At 28.8% G+C, this 19382-nt stretch overlaps 1 protein-coding gene across 2 annotated transcripts in view; it reads right to left on the bottom strand.

Annotated features, from left to right (window-relative positions):
* Positions 1–868: 868 nt before the first annotated feature.
* Positions 869–19382, bottom strand: part of LOC129981419 (homeobox protein six1-like) — a 56841-nt gene continuing 38327 nt past the window's right edge. Inside the window, exons 2-3 of one of the 2 annotated variants that reach the window (XR_008785311.1) lie at positions 5174–5797; positions 869–997 (exon numbers count right to left, since the gene is read on the bottom strand). Coding sequence is in view for 1 of the 2 variants with exons in the window: in XM_056092259.1 (XP_055948234.1) it covers positions 5344–5797 (454 nt within the window). In the remaining variant the exon portion in view is untranslated. Of the gene's footprint in view, positions 998–5066; positions 5798–19382 lie in introns of those variants that run through there. The other variant, XM_056092259.1, reaches the window with a different exon arrangement.

Genomic DNA, 19382 nt, shown 5'->3' with positions numbered 1-19382 from the left:
CATAATAGTGCGATAAATTAAATCAATCAATCAAATCAATCAATCAATCAATTAAATCAATTCTAGTTCCGTGACAAATGTTGTGAAAGCAGGGGAAAGACGTCCAATATATATATTTGCATGATAGAATCACTAAAAATGAGTTTCACGTCTAAGTTGTATTTATTTATTGTATTATTATCGTATTTATTACTATTTATTTATTGTTTTATTATTGCATTTATAACTATTTATTATCATGTGAGACATGATGTTGTTTTGGTTTCAGGTTTTTGAAGCCTCAAAATGCGTTGGCAACAACTTAGCGATTTATCGCTTTTGAGATATCAATTTTTCCTTTTTAGGGTTATTAGAAAATAATGCAGAAGGTTGTCACATTTGGCGATTTATCGTCAACTAAAATTACAACTTGATTTCCAAATTATTCATTCTCTGAATTCTTACGAATTGTCTAAATTAATTTAAGTCATTAACCAGTTTAAACCGGTTTGAAATAATCACGAGACTATCAGATTACGCATTCGTCGATATTTAGAAAAACGATGAGTTTTTTTCATCTCAAAATCGGTTGAGCTCTAAAACTTTGTTTACCAGCTAGAAAAATTGAAAATGAAAGTTCAAAAAAATGGTATATATATATATATATATATATATATATATATATATATATATATATATATATATATAGAGAGAGAGAGAGAGAGAGAGGAAGAGAAAGAGACCGATAGAGAAGTCTCGTGATTGTTTCAAACCGGTTAAAACTGGTTAATGACTTAAATGAATTAAGACAAATAATAACTTTAAAATAATATTCTCATATGATAACTTGAAATTTGCGATCGTATATATTTTTTTTATTTATCTTTTACTCGCACAAGGCATACATGGCCTTATCCAAGGTCCAAATCCATTATCCAATTTTTGTGTGGTTATAACGTGTTAAGCTCTTTATTGGACCGTATGCGAGGAAACTTCGGGTGATTTCTCCCATTGGTTTCTAAAAAAAAATCAATTTTTAGATATTAAATATCTTTTTTAATTTGATACTAAAATAAAATAATATTATGTTTATCGGTTTTTTTTTTGAAAAAAACCTTTATTTTTAATACACAATCAATCAGAATCTTGTACCTACTTTTTAAAAACTTAATGCTATGATTTTTTTAGGGAAAAGTGCATTGAAAGCTAAACACAAAAAATAAAAATAAACAGCATCATTCAATTATGATTTTATTTCATTATGTTTTTTTTTTATTCTTTACAATTACATGATACAAGAATCATTCATAATTATCACATAAGAATTCAATTCTCGTGCATTCCAAAGTTCAGATTGCAGTGTGACTAGCTATACACAATTAATATTTTTAGTAATTGGAATGTAACAGGAAAATTTCACGCAAATCGCAAAAAAATATTTTTTTTTCAAAACAAAACAAAAAATATTATTAACTTTTTTTAATTCTACTCAAAGACAACAAAAAACATAGTTCAAATTTTAAAGACACAAAACAATTAAAAAAAACCATGACACATGTTTTAAATCCTGCAATAAAGCAACTAATAATATATTTTGAAAAAGGAAAAGGAGACTTTTCTTGTCGTTTGAGGAAGCATCTACAGTTATATTTGACTTTGTTTTCAAAATATAACGAAGCTAGTCTGTACAACCACGTGGATAAACATACTTTTTGACATTCCTTGAACTCCAACTGTACTCATTAATTTTGCTCCTTGCAATTTAAAAAGTGGCCATGCTGTTGTAAAGCATAAAGTAATTTTATATATGTAATATTTGTCATTTCTAATGCTACAAATTATTCAGATTTTGATTTATTTTAAAAAAATGAATAATTAAAAGTCTTTATAGATCTTGGGCTGATATTTATTTGATATTAAAAAGTAATAAGTATTCAAAATTTTGTATTCATTTTATTTTTTATCGAGGATAGGTTGCCAAATTATAATGTTGTAATAAAAGATTAAATTGCATTTGTATTCAAAAACTCAATCTTCGAAGAAAATTTTTGTTAAAAAAATTTTTAAGCACAAACATATGAAAAACCCTCGTTAAAGAAATCGAAGCTTGTAACGAATATCTTTCATTTCATTATATGCTGGAAAACGAGCATATTGCATTAAAGAATAAAGGTCGCTGTAATGTCTGAAGTTTTCCAAAAAAATTATTATAATTTAATAACCATTTATTTACATTTATACAAAGAAAATAATAATTATATTTTAACAGTAAAATAATTATACATATGTGAATATAAGTTATTTCAAGAAATCCAATGAATATTTCTGTGAAAAAGCATTATCTTAGTTTCGAGAATTAAAGCAACGTAAATGAATCTTCTAAAATTTAATTTTAAATACTGAGTTTTAAATGATATGTAACTTTAAATAAAAATTAAAAGATGTTACTAATCATGACACAAATTTTTCCCGAAATGGAATAAAGTTTCATACTAATATTCAATATAAGTAACTTTGAGAGTTAAAGCAAAGCAAGATTAAAGTTCCAAGTTTAAGCAACAAAGAATTACTTTAATTTTTATTTAAATTTAATTAAAAATAAACGCATATCGTTATGAACATATGATAAAAGAATTTATCGTCATTTCTCTTATACTTCTGGTATTCAAGCCAATGAAAGCTTCAGGCCTTAATTTTTTAAAGCATTTTGTGGAAGCTAAATAATTTTCATCTCAAGAATTGCGAAATTATTTTATTAAATATGATTTAATTTTCCTACTAACCAATTTCTTGAGAAATGCATACTTTCTCTTTCTACAAAATGATTTTCTTTTTCCTTATACAAGAAATGAAATTCGATTTAATATTGAATAAATATTAGGAAGCAGCGATGTCGCATTTTCCTTCTCTATTATTGGACGAAAGACCGAATGCCATATTCTAAACGATAAACTTTATGTCGCATTTGGTAAGTTGCCAGTTTCGAAAAGTAAGTACTGATATCAGTGTGTAAAATAGGGAGTATTAGAGCTACTTTAAACGATTTTCTATATGAAATTCTACTAAATTTTCTTCTAAGATACTAGAAAAGGTAAAAAGGATTTCGATAATTCAATGTTGCTACGTTCCAGATATTATTTATAAGAGGTTTTCAATCAATCATAAAAATGCAGTTTTAAAACGATCATTTTTTGGATAAACTTGGTTTTATCTATTAAGCATAATACCATGAATCAGGCTGTTAAGAATTTATCTTTTGTAAAAGAAACACATATTGATTCTTGTTAAGCTTTATTTGATACGGGAAGCTTGGAAAAAAAATTCTGTTATTCTAAAGAAATATTTTGTTTTTGTTGTTAAATTTCGACCTTGAAATGGCTTCTAAACATATTTTTCAGGATAATAAATTTAAATTACTCTAATATCAGAATTGCTAATAATTCTTCAGCAAATTATTTTTAGTTTTCATTACTGATTTTTTAAAATTTCTTTAGTTTAAAATTTTTCTTTTTCCAATTGTAAATCTTTAAGTAATTCAACGATAAAAAACGGTATAAATGGTTTTTATGCTTTCATACTCACATTATTTAAACGATGTATATATATTTATAAAAATATTGGCAAAACTAAACCATATAATTCGACATAATTATGGTTATAACTTAAAAGATATACAGAAATGAAATCTTTGCAATTAAAATTCTATAAATATATTTAAAAAAATAAATAACAAGTTTAAATTTATAAATAACACTTTTATTATCATAGTCTAATTACAATGTTCTTAGAATTTTCCTAACTTTTTTGGAAGTTGAAAGCGTTTTTCCTATGTTTTTTTATATAATCTTTACAGAAACAAACTAAGCAAATGGAGTCGGCTCAACTCACATCCTGCAAATGAATTCCACTAATATAATTATGGAATCCATTGAGAAATTTGGAGATGGGAAAACATCCAGGTATAAGAGAGCGTGCAGTTAGATGTTAGAAGTGTAAAATGACTCCTTTAGTTCTAGAAACATTGATGATTCACCGGAACAAAATGAAGCGTGTAAAATAAATATAATAAAACAATAATTATGTTTTTATCCTTTTGTAGCGAAATAATTGTAAACATTTTTCAGATATAATGAGATATAATAAATTTTTGTATCAGAAATGCTTCCATGAAAGAGTTCTATACTCTTATAAAGTAATTAAGTAGACCAATTTTTGTCGTTTGTTTCATTTAAAATTGCATAAAAAATGTTTAGAATGCAGGATTAAATATAATAGAAAATATATAATAATAATTTATTTCTATAATATCGTATTTGTTAGATAGACTAAGGATCATAATAAAAAACGTAAACAAAAAGTTTTATCTAATTTATCAGAATTCGTCAAATCATTACGGAAAAGTAAAGGATGGGTACTCTTAATAATAAAAAAGTGGATTAGGAAAAAAGTGGTAATTCTTTCAAGGTTTTAAAATAACGCTCCTCGTTGCCACTTAACACAAAAAGTCAAAATTGTGAATGCAGTCTAATAGATAAAATAATTCATGCTTTTATTTCCTTTTGGAATTCTATTGCAATTTCGTCAGGAAAAAATAAATGAAGTTATTATAATTTTCAAAATTAATTTTCTTATTTTCACCATATGGCAAATAACTAAAAAAAAAATTTTTTTTAAATATTGAATACAAAAGAAAACAATTCATATATTATTATTTCATGTAGCATTCATTAGATATGTTATTGATTTTATTATTTAATAAATTGCATCTCAATGCTGCGATGATTCGAGTACAGGGGAGGTTATCTGACCTTGAAACGAAGTTATGTGATTACGGCATCCACTATCTTAAAGAATTCTATATAATAATATTTTCCTTAAATAATAGTTACATTGTATCCCTCATAATCTAATAACTTATATTTAAGCTTAATATTCATCAAATATTAAGAAACATTGAGATGAGAAAATACTCTGGAAAAAATGGCAATAAAACAACACGAATTTTTATCGTAATTACACAGCCGAATTCTTTAAATGTTCATATATATATATATATATATATATATATATATATATATATATATATATATATATATATATATATATATATATATATATATATATATATATCGCTGGTATTGAACAGCAGGCTACTCATAAATAGTTCGATATAAACGAAGATGTTTCACCGTACTTTTGCATGACCAGGCTTGGTTGCGTGGCCAAAGAGTTCCTATAAGGTAAGAGTCCTTCACTGGTCACTATCACACACATCGGATTAGTACCAGTACCGGCGGTGGTCACTGCATTGGCTACCTGGTGATGGGCAGCCAGTGCACTTGTCCCCCCACCGGCTGTTTGTTGTCATAATGGCTGATGATAATCCGCTCCTGCAGTCGTTAGGCCTAGACTCAGGTCGTTAAGGTGGTTTGAAATGAAGTTGTTCGGCAGCGCCACCGAGAGATCGCCGATGGGACCCAGGCGGAAGCCTGCCGCTGCAGCTGCCGCCAGAGCAGCGGCGGAGTGTCCCGCACCGCCTCCCGCGGAACCTTGCGTCGGTCCGGCCGATACGAACGCTGGGTGGGTGGGGCTGAGTTTTGTCATTTCAGAACTACTGAACATGCCGTTGGAGCTATCACTGCTGCAGCATCCAAGGGGTGCAGTGTCCGAGTCCAGGTTCAGGGAGTGATGACCACTGTGCGGACCACTGTGATGGTTGTCCGAAGAAGATGGACGACGGTCGTTTTTATCAGAAGGGCTGCTATCTTGTTTGGTACTGCTAGTAGAACTAGGAGTTTTGGGTTTGTCACCTGGCTCCCTAAAAAAAAAAAAAGATGAAAAATCTTGAATAACTCCAGGATTTGTTTTAAATATTGTATGTTTAATTTCAAAATAAAATAAAGCTTAATAAATCAGAAGTATAAAAATATATTTCACAGTTTGAAATACCTTATCTTTAACACGAATATTAAAATATAATCACTATTTTAAACCTCAAATGAAAACAAGCGAATGGAATTGCGGCAGCTTATTGCGACTCTTGCATCATTAGATTTATCACTTAAGTAATGCAGATTTTAATTCGATAGCAAAAATGAAATCATATGTAAAGAAAATATCATAAATATTCATAAAAGATTCTAAAGTTTATAAAGATTATGGAAGCATGTGAAGTACTCTTAATCGTCAAAATATGAGATAAATATATGAAATTATCTGGTCAAGTGAAAATAATGTCATATTTGATGCAAAATTTGAAATTTTCTCATCAACGTCACATTATGAAATTTAAATATAATCCTGCATCTAAAAATTGCACAGATACAATTTTTTGATTTCAGTGCTTTTTCACATACAGTTGCACTTTGTAAACACTAAACCTCACTGTAAATGAGAAATAAATTGTGAGTATGAAAAATGGATTTCGATTTACAGTAAATCAATCTCAAAAATTCAAAATGACAGTTTGTTTTAAAACTATTACTAATATTCAGTGAAATATCATATCTAAGGTTGTTTTTTAAAATTTTAATAGCATTGTTAAGTATGATAGCTATCTATAATTCTATCTTCAAATTTTTTCAATATTTAGAAACATAAAATACATTTATATGATTCCTTTTAATTGTAATAATTGCAAATTTCTTTTAATTATTTTAAATTAATACTTCCTTTTTGAATTTATATTCTACTCTTGGGAACACCGCAAAATTTACATGGTAGAAATTAGATCAGACAAAAATGTTAGAAATCCTTATCAAATCAATCAATCAATAGAAGCATTGCAGGAAAAATCAGATAAGAGCATATTAAGGGGAAAAAATTGTTTTATTCTATACGAAAATATTAATACTTGATAGGAAAAGCATAAAATGTGTTTATATTGTACGAAATATATTATCAAAAAAATTTTCAATTGAAAATAAAATTTAAAAAAAAGAAATTAGAAAATTGCAATGCTTAAATATATGGATGTTGAAACATATTTAAGTACTTAATTAAGATGCTAAAATCCCATGAATATGTGCTATATATTGGTGAAAAAAGAATCAAAATTTAAAGAGGAGCATCTAAAAATTAATTAATAGCAAAGAGCAGTTATACATTAAGAAAATAATTAATACATACTCTCAATCCCGTTACGATTTCAGAAACATTCACCATAAAACAGTAAGCAAGATAAAAGAAAATTCATCATATGAACTTAAAAACGCAGCTATAGAAATGTTTTTGCTACAACTGAATAAATTTTATATAAGGAATAAAATTTTAAAGAGAATATGGTAATCTGTGAGAAAGATTAAGATTCAGTCTCATAAAATTTATATTTTGAAATTGACATTTTCTTGGCAGGTCTGGCAGTGGTTTACTCGTGGTAAAGTCCCAATATCGCAATAAAAAGTCACGAGTTAGAAATCCATTCCCCTTGAAAATCACCACGAAAGCAGACCGAATGCAAATTAAATCCGTCATCCCGTTGATAAAATGAGGGTATTTAGAGAAAGAATGCCAGCTTAGGCGTCGTCCAAGACGCCTGATCATGGTTCAAATTTACAAGATATGTGTGCCAAAATAGCCTTGCGTTGTTTCAAAACGCGACGTTAAAATAATTAACTAATCTGACTCTTGTTATTTACTTTTTAATTTTATCAAATTATTTGTGCAGAAAATATTTGCTGTTGGATGTTATAATTTGTTAAAATAAACAGTAAGATATTTAATTAAAAAATTATAATTGAATGCACATTAAAGTAAGAAACTTCCAATCATAAATCTCAGTGCTTGAAATATTACGAACCAAAACAGATATAACTGTAAATGCCTTACTTGTTTTCTGATATATATGATAAACAATCAATGCAATTAATAAAGCTTTTAAAGAGTTATTAACTTTTAAATTCTACAGTAATGATGAATTCAAAGATTTTCACTCTTGGGCAAGGAAATTATCTTGTTAAGCACCAAATAACTTGAGAGAGGGTGGGATATGAACTATATTATTGTTTGAAACCAACATACAAGGAAAGATATATTTCACTATTAACAGATAAAATGTCACCATTCAAAATAGATTAATATACATTTAGCACAATATAGATGCAAAATGTTGTATAATGCTGTTTGATATTATACAATTTCATGCAATATTGCATAAGAATATATGTTTTCGCGAATACTGCATTATATTCCGCAATATTGTAACATGTCTATTCGTTATCCGGAACGAATAAATAATGCACAAGATATTCGAAATAAATTTTTTAAAGTTTAAAAATTTTGTTCAAGTGCAAGAGCGATGAAAAGTTAAAGGGGAAGTTATGCCTCAGTTGCTAAAAACCTTGAAAATATCAGCTCTTAGTAAATTACATTGAATTGAAGTATTTTTTTTTATTTATAATTAATTATTTTTTAACTTCCTATTTATTTTTCAAATTTTGGGATCTTGGTTCAACTTTTCTGTCAACTTTTCTCTCCCTCTTAAAAAAAAAGGTTTCCACCAGAATAACGTTAATGATTCCAGTCTAATATATTGGCATAATGTAAAGATGTATGAGTTTTTTTCCTAAGTTTTTGTTTCCATGAGGAATTTCAACTAAAAATAAACTTTCCACCAAAATAATGTTTGTAGTTCCAATCTGACACATTAGTCTACGAGTTATTTCCCTAAAGTTTTGGTTCCATGGGGAATTTTCACTAAAAAAAGGGGGGGGGGAGGATTTCTACTAGTATAATGTTTGTGGTTCCGATCTAAGGCATTAGCTTGAGATAAAGATACATGAGTTTTTTCCAAAGCTTTTGGTTCCATGAAGAATTCACTTCGGTATCAGATTTAAGTGCAATGAGACAATTATAAATTGGAACAAATTGATCGACGCCTGATAGTGCGAAGCTTAACATTGTATTACAGGCAACAAAGCCCCCTGTTATCCAGGCCTTATTAATCATTTGGGCCGAAAATTCTCCCCCCGACCATTAATTTGAGAGCCCGCCCGATTACTAGCAGTCAGCTCATCTATGTTCCTGACACCGATCCAAAAAGCGATCCGATTTCTACAGAGCTTTCCGAAACATTTCAGAGGACATGCTGATGCTGCTGACAGTGGGGCTGTTTACACGGCGTAATGACTTGTGATGCCGAATGCGACTGAATTAAAGGCGCCTTCCAATTCGAGAATTTATCTTTTCCAGACAACGTTTTTGTTGATGCCAGAAACGCCACTTGAATTCGAGGCGACCTTGGATGCGCGGTGAACAGCTGTCCTTTATTTATAAATTTTTTCTAATACTTAGTTGATTGTCAAAGAGGTACTTTTCTGTGCTGTCCTGCGTGAATGCGGTCCATGAAGGCAAAAGAAGGATGGTTCTTTGTATCGAGATTGCGGGGAGACATTTCTAGCAAAGTTGGCTCCCACTGTTGAAACGGTTGAGATCTCTTTTTTTTTTCCCTTGCCACTTTTTTTTTTCTTTCTTTCTTCAAAGAAATGTTTCGGAACATAAGCGTGTTTGTTTAGTCTTGGGGGAAGTCGTTTCCACCAACACGGTTTGCGTCCAAATTGAAATAGGAGCATAACGAGGCATGTGAGTGCCTGAGTAGAATAATTGTAGTTACGAAAACAATAGGAAATTCGCTTCTCAGGTAATACATTAGGGTCAGCTTACCAGCTTGTCTCAAAAAGAAAATGCCGTCAAGCAGTCAAACCATTGATTTCATGCCACAATTAGTAGAAATCTTACCGTGATTGAGATTCTTAAGCAAGTTTGAAGTATAATGATGTATTAAATGAGCATTTTTTTCCCTCTCGAAAAAAATGCTGCTAAGTTGCTGATTTCATGCTATGATTCGTTTAAATTTCACTCCATCATTGATTCTTGGAGTGTAATGATGCTGTAGAGTTGGTTTTAAGAAATACCGTCAAACAGCCAAACTATCGATTTCATGCCACAATTCTAGAAATTTGACCGTAATTCTTAAGCAAGTTTAAAGTGTGGTGATGTGTTAAATTACCATTTATTTCTTCGAAGGAGACACAGTTAAGTTTCTGATTCCATGCCGTAATTTGTTGAAACCTCACACTATTATTAATGCATTGAGTACAATGACATAATAGAGTTGGCTTTAAAGCCATTACGCAGTCAAACTGCTGATTTCATGACACAATTCTAGAAATTGAGATTAGCAAACAAGCTTTAAATATAGTGATGTATTAAATAAGCTTGTTTTTTTCAAAAGAAATTCAACTAATTTGCTGATTTCCTGCCATAATTCGCTGAAATTCTTCTTCTGGGAATATAAAGATGCATTAGTTTGGTATCATGTTATCTAAAGAAATGCCGTCAAGTAATCATACTATCGATTTCATACCACAAATAGTAGAAATTTTACCTAATTTAAGTCTTAACAAATTTGGAGTATAGTGATATATTAAATATTTTGTTACAAAAGTTGGTTATAGATTTCAATTCACCTAAATGCATTTAAAACATGAGGGTGCATTAAAGTAAGTGAAACGCCGTCAAATAATCAAACCCAGATTGCGAGGCATATTTTATAAATGTTTTACCTGATTTATATTTTTAAGTAGGCTGGAAATATACTGGGATAAAATAAAATCTATCTCAAAGCTAATATCATAAACCATCGAAACTGTTGATTTCATGCTATATCTATAGAAACTTAGCTGTACGACGTCCATACAGAATAGTGTAATTTCCATATTATCAAAAAATACCATGAAGCATCGCAACAGTTCATCGCCATGATTTGTGATAATCATGATAATCATTATTCAAATTTTCACGTATCATAGATAGTTGAAAATAGCTGTTTCGAAATCACAAATAGTTGTATTTATAAATCATAGATAGCTTGAAATAGTTGTTTAATGTCTTTAGAAAATTCTTTACAATATCTTCAGTTGTTTTTACACAAAAGTATATAACACTGTAAATATAAGCTTTAAAAGTTTCCGAAATTTGGGTGTGTCATTGGAGATTGTTACCACATACTGGGAAACAGACATTTTAATTATTACGAAAAATTTGTAGAGTTTTCCTTAATGAAGGAGAGAAAAAATAACTGCAAATAAAGTATTTTCTTAGTGTCACTTATCAGCAGTTATTGACAACGATATAACTATTTTTGCTTCTTAATCAAGACACTCTATGATTATAAATACAACCTCGATTCTCGGAAAAACAATCACTTAATTTCTTCTAATTCGTTTCAGTGTATATATGTATAATCAATAATACAAGTTTTTGCCAAGAAATTTAATAATACTTTTTCATGAGAATTCTAAGATGGTAAATGTAATTTTTTTGAAACGGAAATGTCATTTTGAGATTCTGAAATTCAATCGATTACGCAGTTCAAAATTTATTAAAGATGACTTTCAATTTCTATAATCTACATTACTGCTCTATGTAAGTTATGTTATTGCTCTATGTAAGTTATGTTATTGCTCTATGTAGTTATTACTGCTCTATGTAGAATGCTATTACTGCTTTATGTATACATTAATGCTCTATGTAGACTGCTATTACTGCTCTATATAGTTACGTTATTGTGCTATTATTGCTTCAATAAATCCAATATCAAAATTCTGACGAACAATAATAAATCCTTGACAATTTTGCAATTGAAAACTTCCAGAATGAATATAATATTTTAAAATAAAGCGAAGTTTCTGATATCTCCTTTAAACCTGGACCTTTCTGGAGAGGCTCTTTAATGCATCCATTAATATGCATTTGTGAGAAGATTTGCAAATACTGAACGAAATGCGTTTATTTTAGGAGCAATTTCCACAGTATTTCTTGTTCTTTAAAAGTGTCCGATGTGATAAATATTTTGAAAGATATATATATTTTTTTCATACTGTTATAACTAATCACAAGAAAAATCAAAGACCCTCGTGAAAAAAATCTGAAAATAAAAATTGAATGCATCACATGTAATCACAAATAAACCGCATTGCAATCGTCACGTCTGCGGAACCCTAATAAAGAGGTACGTCCCATCATCGACGATGGGACCATTAAATAATCAATACTATTGTAATTTTAACGCATGTGATACTGAAGATCGGTTTCTCTTTAAGGCAACTTCTCATGCTCAGAAATTCCCAGTATTAGCAAGAAAAAGAGAGACAACTCTCTGCAAATTATAAATGTTTAAATATATAGCTAACACATGTAAGAATTATTTTTAGGCATCATTAAATTATTATAAAATTATCATTAATATACTCAAAAGTGCTTAATGGACTGGAAATCGTGATCGCAGCATGAAAAATTCGCCTTGTGACATAACAAGCGTTCCTAGTACGCTCACAAAATAAGTTAGAATTGCTAGGTTAAAAAGATTCGCGAATGAGTGCACTTAACATTGAGTAAAGTTTCAACATTAAATTATTATAAAATCATCATTAATATGCTCAAAAATGCTTAATTTTCTAGGAATCGAGATCACAGCACGAAAAAACCACCTTGAGACATGACTAGAGTTTTCTATACACGCATACACACACACACAAAAAGAAGTTAGAATTGTAAAGTTAAAAAGATTCGCGAACGAGTGAACTTGACACTGAGTAAATAATAATCATTAAATTATTACAAAATCATCATTAATATGCTTAAAAATGTTTAATGGACTTTGAATCGAGGTCGTAGCTTGAAGAATTCGCATTGTGATATAACAAGCGTTCCTAGTACCCTCACAAAATAAGTTAGAATTGCTCAGTTAAAAAGATTCGCGAATGAGTGCACTTGACATTGAGTAAAAATTCATTATTAAACTATCACAATCATCATTAATATGCTCAAAAATACTTAATGGACTAGAAATCGAGGTCGCAACATGAAAAATTCGTCGTGTGACATACAAGCGTTTCTAGTACCCTCACAAAATAAGTTAGAATTGCTCGGTTAAAAAGATTCGCGAATGAGTGGACTTGACATTGAGTAAATATTCATCATTAAATTATCATAAAACCATCATTAATATGCTCAAAAATACTTAATGGACTTTGAATCGAGGTCGCAGCATGAAGAATTCGCCGTGTGACATAACAAGCGTTTCTAGTACACTCACAAAATTCCACCTCAGTGTTCTTGCCAACCATCGAGTCTCGCATCTTTCGCTTTATTTATATCCTTTTACCCTTATATTTATTTATTTATCCTCTATCCTCCCGTTTCTTTCCTAAAGCTCATCATTCTTAGTATCTTCAAAACCCGGACCGCCGAAAAAAAATTCGCTTTCAACAGGAACAGCCTCCCCTGGCTTTACGCCGTCGCTCTCTAGCTTCAGTGTCACGGCAATTGACAGACGGCTTTTAAGAAAATCCAGAGCTCTTTTCTCACTGGCGATGTCTTCTAAAACGTTACCTTGCCGTCTACCCCGGAGGTGTATAATTAGAAGAGAGAAATAAATGAAATGCAAACGGTCGGTTGATTGAAGTGGGGAATGTCCCGGGTGGGGGCAGGCTTCGGGGCTCATCTCCACCATCCAAACCTGACTGTGCAATTAGGGGAAAAGAAACCCATCCTCGTGTAAGTGAAGTTAACGAGGGTATTTATAGATAGCTTGTTTTCGTTCGGTGTTGGTAATCATATGTGAAAAGTAGTTAGGGTTTGCAGGTTGGAACTAAACAACATTTATGACGCAAGAATTTTATTTTTAATGTATCAATCTTTTATGTAAAATCTATTTGTTCACTAAAATCTAAATGCCACTTGTAACGTCTGTATTTTATTTTTAATCTATCAATATTTTATGTAAAATATATTTCTTCATTAAAACCTAAATGCTACTTGTGACGCCTGGATTTTATTTTTAATCATTCGATCTTTTACATAAAATATGTTTCTTGACAAAGTAATAACTTACATAAAGTAACTTACAAAGTAATAACAAAGTAAATACTTAAAGCATCCAGATTTTATTTTTAATTTTTCAGTATTTTTTTAAAAATATATTACTTGAAAAACCAGACAGTGTTTAAGGCACCATTTAATATTCTAAGATTTTATTTTTAATTTATCAATATTTTAAGTATAATATATTTCTGAATAAAAATATACACATTTCGTCTTCTTTTAAATGAAGAGTATTACTTGGTACAACTACTATATACATTTTTTTGTGTATTAATAATTTATATTACTTTTTTTCATTTACGACCAAATTTTATTTATAAATTGATTTTTAAACTAAAATAGGCATCTTAATAAGGAATTTAACTGGGCAAAATATACTTAATGTAAAATTAAACAAATATGAAATAGAAATTTTATTTTTCAAGTATCAGCTCTTTTCTTAAGACATAATTAACGCAGAATTAAACACAGATTTTAGACAATATGCTTTTTATAATCATTATTACTTCCAATAGGTTATAATAATCAGGGTAAGTCATTATCCTTATCATTTTTCATAAGTGCTTCTTACTGTTTTTTATTTGACATTTATATGACCTTATCAACCTTATCCACAAATTTTTTCAAAGTATACTATGAGTTGCATAGATTTACAGGTAATATTTTACCGGTAAGTCTCCTTTGGAAAATATGTTAGCTCCAAAGGAAACACATAAGGCGAGAGAAGAACATTTAAAAAAACAAATACAAGAATTTCGGATATTGTTGATAAGAAAGTGGAATTTGTTTCCTGACATTCATGATATGGTAACGTTGAAAAAAAAAGTGAAATTCATGCAGATCAAAGTGATAAAAGCAACATTAAGATAAAGCTAAATCTAATGTATATATCACAAAAATGCACCAGAATTTGAGAAATGCAATAATTCAAGGTTTATTTTTGAAATTGTGAAAAAGTGTGATATTTATTAATTTTTGTAGGGAATTCTGTTAAGTTCTTTAAAAATTTGATTATAAAAAAAATCGGGTTTTCTATCTTGAGTTAGATAATTTACTATTCTGATTTCTTGTTATCATTAATACCTGTCTTCTAGATAAATCTTTCACATTTGGGTCCAAGGTGATATTTTCTTAAAAGAAATTATTTTTAATTTATAAATCTCTCTAGGGGAAAAAAATGTGATAGAATTAATTTTTAAATACATAAATACTCTTTTATTCGTGTAATGATAAGTAGCTTTTTTTTATAACAGTCATAATTTATTTTTTAGTTTTTAATTTATAATTTTATAATAAAAATCATTATAAAATCTTGAAATTAGTAACAAGTAATTAGTTCAGTTAGATACTTCACATAGTGTACGGAATCACAACTTATTAAAAATGAATCAATTAATTTATAAATAACTCAAAAAGTGTTATAATAATGTAGTGATATCAAATGTATAGAACGTATAAAATTTCAAAACTCTGTATGTGGATGTGAATATAAACATGATTACAAAATTTCATTTTTATAAATGTGATGCAATAAAGTAAATTAAAGGTTATTAAAGTGTACAAAAGTTTAAAAAGCTTCGCCTTAATTTGGTTTTTGACTGAATTCAAATAAATAATGAATAACTAAGCATTACTCAAATGCTTCGTTACTCATTAATAAGCCTAGATTATTAATTAGGCCAGTAATAAGTCCAGCAACTTTAAGATCCTCGAAATTTTTTTTCGGTATTTTTGAAAGTCATGTGCTTATAAAGTCGTGCAATCATATTCATATTAAGATATTGTTTAAATTAACTTTTAAGGTTTATTTTTAGCAACATTCCTAATTAATTATTACTGGTTATGTTTTATGATATTTTATAATTAAGAAAAATTGCGATACCTTATAATTAAAAATAGTGCCATATCTTATTATTAAATATTATTTGAATTGTTTTCAGAAAAATACTGAAATTTTTTACAATTTTTTTTTTTTAAATTCAGATGATTTTTTAACCATAAGATTTACTGAAATCAACTTTTTAGAAAATAATATGCAACAAAGCCTTTTGTTATTTTGATTTATCAAAATTTAGTACTCAAAACTATTTATATAAAAGTTAAATTAAAAGTGATTAAAAAATATTTGGGTCTGAAAGTTTAGAGGGGAGAGGAGAACCCAAACATTGCTTAAAGACTCCTAGAAGGCTTAGTCAGCCTTGCGAGAAATCGCTTTTTCGAATCCCTGTTAATAAATGCACTTTTTTTTTTTAATTCACTTTTTGAGAATTCCACTTTCTTCAAAATCGGCATAACAACGAATAAATCAAGCAAGTGAAGGCTGGAAAGAGTGTAATAAGGTCGCACGAAGTGCGATAAGTAACGCTACGTTTAACGCTACAATAAGTAACGCTCCGATATAGTAAGATTATACAATCGTGCTTTAAGGCTCATTTATTATTGGCAAATGCGAAATTCACCAAGAGAAAAACACTCGGCTTCATTAAGGTTGAATAATGAGTCTCAAGAAAATGCGTTTATTGTTTTAAAGTGAACGCTTTCAATTCGGTAATTATAGCTGATTCATGGAACTGGAATCGTGACCAATACTCTCTTTTGTATAAATAATTGAAATACATTCCGAGGAACCACAAAAGACCCGAGGTAACCCGACACGTTTCGAGGCATATCCAATCCAAAAGACGAGCGATAAATCGTCTTTTAAATCAGGTTAGGCGATTTTCTAATTAGCGGAATACAAATCGGCTCAACTTTTCTTTCAAAATAAATCATTTCAACTTCGTCTTGTTCGCGCGCTCCTTTAAAACACAATTACAACTCAAAACTATTAAGTTCGAGTCAGGAGCGGAGGTTCATTAACTATACCACACGATTCTTTAGGAGGTGCATATGAGAACTCTGTAATGTTGCTGATTTTTTCAAATTTTTTTTAGCTTCCCTCCCCTTGGATTAGCTATCTTTCCCAACGCTCCCATGGTATCGGTGTCTATTTGTCTATTTTTTTCTTATTCTTTACTTTATTCTTTTTTGGTTTGTTTGTTCGCTCGCTTTTGTTTTCCTGACTTTGGAATAACAATGTGTTTCGTAAAAGAATGTGTCAGGTAATTATTTCAGTCGTTGTTTAGTTTGGAGATGCAAGGTAAGGATATCCGCCATGTTTGGACACACACATGCTGTGGAAATTAAGATTGCGGTTTTGTTGCAATGCATAAGTTTTTTGCTTTATATATCAACCAAAGTTGTGCACATTTATTTAAATAAAGGTAGTAAATGCAGGTAAATCAATTTGAAAAATTGATCTTTGAATTAATAATTGAATTAAAGCATTGAGCTTTTAACTAAGCTTTCTTTAATAAAAAAACGTATCTAGTCAGTATAACATATAGTTTATTTAACCAGATATTTTTGCTCAAATTAATCAAAAACAAGACAAAAGAATTGATACAAATATAAGTCACTAAGCTGCATAAAAAGTTGTGATGTTAACAGAAGAGGTATTAATATAAGTGATAAAAATTAATATAAGAAAATAATAATATGTAATTAATATAAGAGATAAAAAGACCGTATAATTAATTAAATGCTATAAAAATAAAATGAATAAACTTTTCTTATCCTTTACATAAAACTTTTCAATATCTTTACATTTTTTATGTATATAATAGTAATATTTTTTTAATTTTAAATGTAATAACTAATTAATAATTAATAAATGTAATATTTTTTCATATTTAAATGAAATATTTTTTTACATTTATTTATTAAAATTTATTAAATTAATACTAAATGTAATATTTTTTAAAATTTTTTTCATGAATTTTAACTAAATCTAAGCACATAATCCAATACAACCTTAGCTTAAGGCCAAATTTAAAAATTGGAAAAAATATTTCCAATTTTTAAATTAATCATCTTTATTAAAAAATTTAAGAATAATAATTGTAGCCATTCTCAAAAGGAATTTACGCACAAAAAATTTTAAGTTTCGGAGCTTAATGAAAACTTATATGTAAGAACATTTCAAACCTGGGTTTAGAATTTCTAAAAACGCTCCGACGGTTCTAAAAATAATTTTAGAGCATTTTTATGTACATGATTGTGATAAAATCAGGCAGAAATCTTAGTTTGAAATTTTTTTTGAGAACAATGTATTTTACAAAGGTCATAAATTTGAATTACACAGAATTGAAAATTTGGTTTTCAAAATGCTGAGATTAATCCATGAGTAATTTTTTAATTTTTGTAAAAGTGATTTTGAAGGGAAAAAATTGTTAACTGTATGTACCTTTATATTCTATATTTTCTACTGAATATGATATATTTTAGTTGAATAGAAATAAATAGTTATCAGTCCTTTGGTACTGTCTACTGAAATTGGTTTTGAATTCGTATTCTATTTGGATTTCTGCATAGCTGCAGTCTGCTCATAATATCCTATTACAGCAAAACATTTTGTTTTTTCTGTCCTTAATAATAACACGTAAAAATGTTTCATCATTATTAAAGAACATTACTATCACTACTAAAAATCATTGTTTATCATCATTAAAATGATTATTTATATGTATTTTTTTGCAAAGCGATTTTGTGCCTGTCAGTATTTTTTTCGCGCATTTATTTATGTATAACAATAAAAAATTTACTCCATTTCTTAATTGCACGTTCGAAAAGAGTTTGTTGTAATAAATAAATATGTACAATTAATGATGGAAGAATTAAATGATTTTTATTAAACCTTTCAATGTTAGTTAATGTAATGCTTTTAAATTAATATTTGAAAAAAAAAACCCAAATAAACTGGATCCAAGCTTATATGAATATGATACGGTCTGAACTACTATTTGAGCTTGTCTTTAAAAATGACAAATATCGTTTCCATGGCAACGAAATACACCTTATTTTTATGAATAAAAGAATTTTTTGATATATCAAATTAATTATACGATTTTTTTCATCGCTATAAAAAAAGAGAGGGTGTGATAGATAGTGGCAGTGTTTCTACCCAAATATTACAAAAATATAAGTTCGAGATCTATGTCTTTCTTAACAATTATATTTGCACTGAGTAAAGTGTTCTAAGTTCATAGAGCTGCGGGCTTACTTTTTTTATAACCGTCGTACTGGGATACTAAGAATAAATAATAGGTAGAGTATTTCTTTGTCCACCCCCCTTTTTGTGATATTTTGATTTAAAAAAAAATGATATTTACGCTTTCGTCTTTCCGAGACTGGCTTTCAGGTCATGTACTGGCTCCACAATGGATAAAGCTCAAAAATAAGTAAATTATTCTGAATTATCAATTATTAAGTAATTTATTCATCTTATTTTAAAATTGGATAAAACTTAATCTCAAAAAGAGCAATTACAAATTTGAAAAACCTTTTATTAATAATTTAACGAAAATGATAGCGCCATCGCATAACAAGGATAAATGACCCTAGGACAAAGTAATATTTTTCGCCTTTTTCTGATATGAGGCTTTAAAAGAATTGAAATTTATGTTCTTATTTCGTCTTTG

Source organism: Argiope bruennichi, chromosome 8 (assembly GCF_947563725.1).
Source record: "Argiope bruennichi chromosome 8, qqArgBrue1.1, whole genome shotgun sequence".
NCBI lineage: Eukaryota > Metazoa > Arthropoda > Arachnida > Araneae > Araneidae > Argiope > Argiope bruennichi.
Note: the sequence above shows the minus strand (reverse complement) of the source record. Positions and strands in the feature narration are given on the sequence as shown.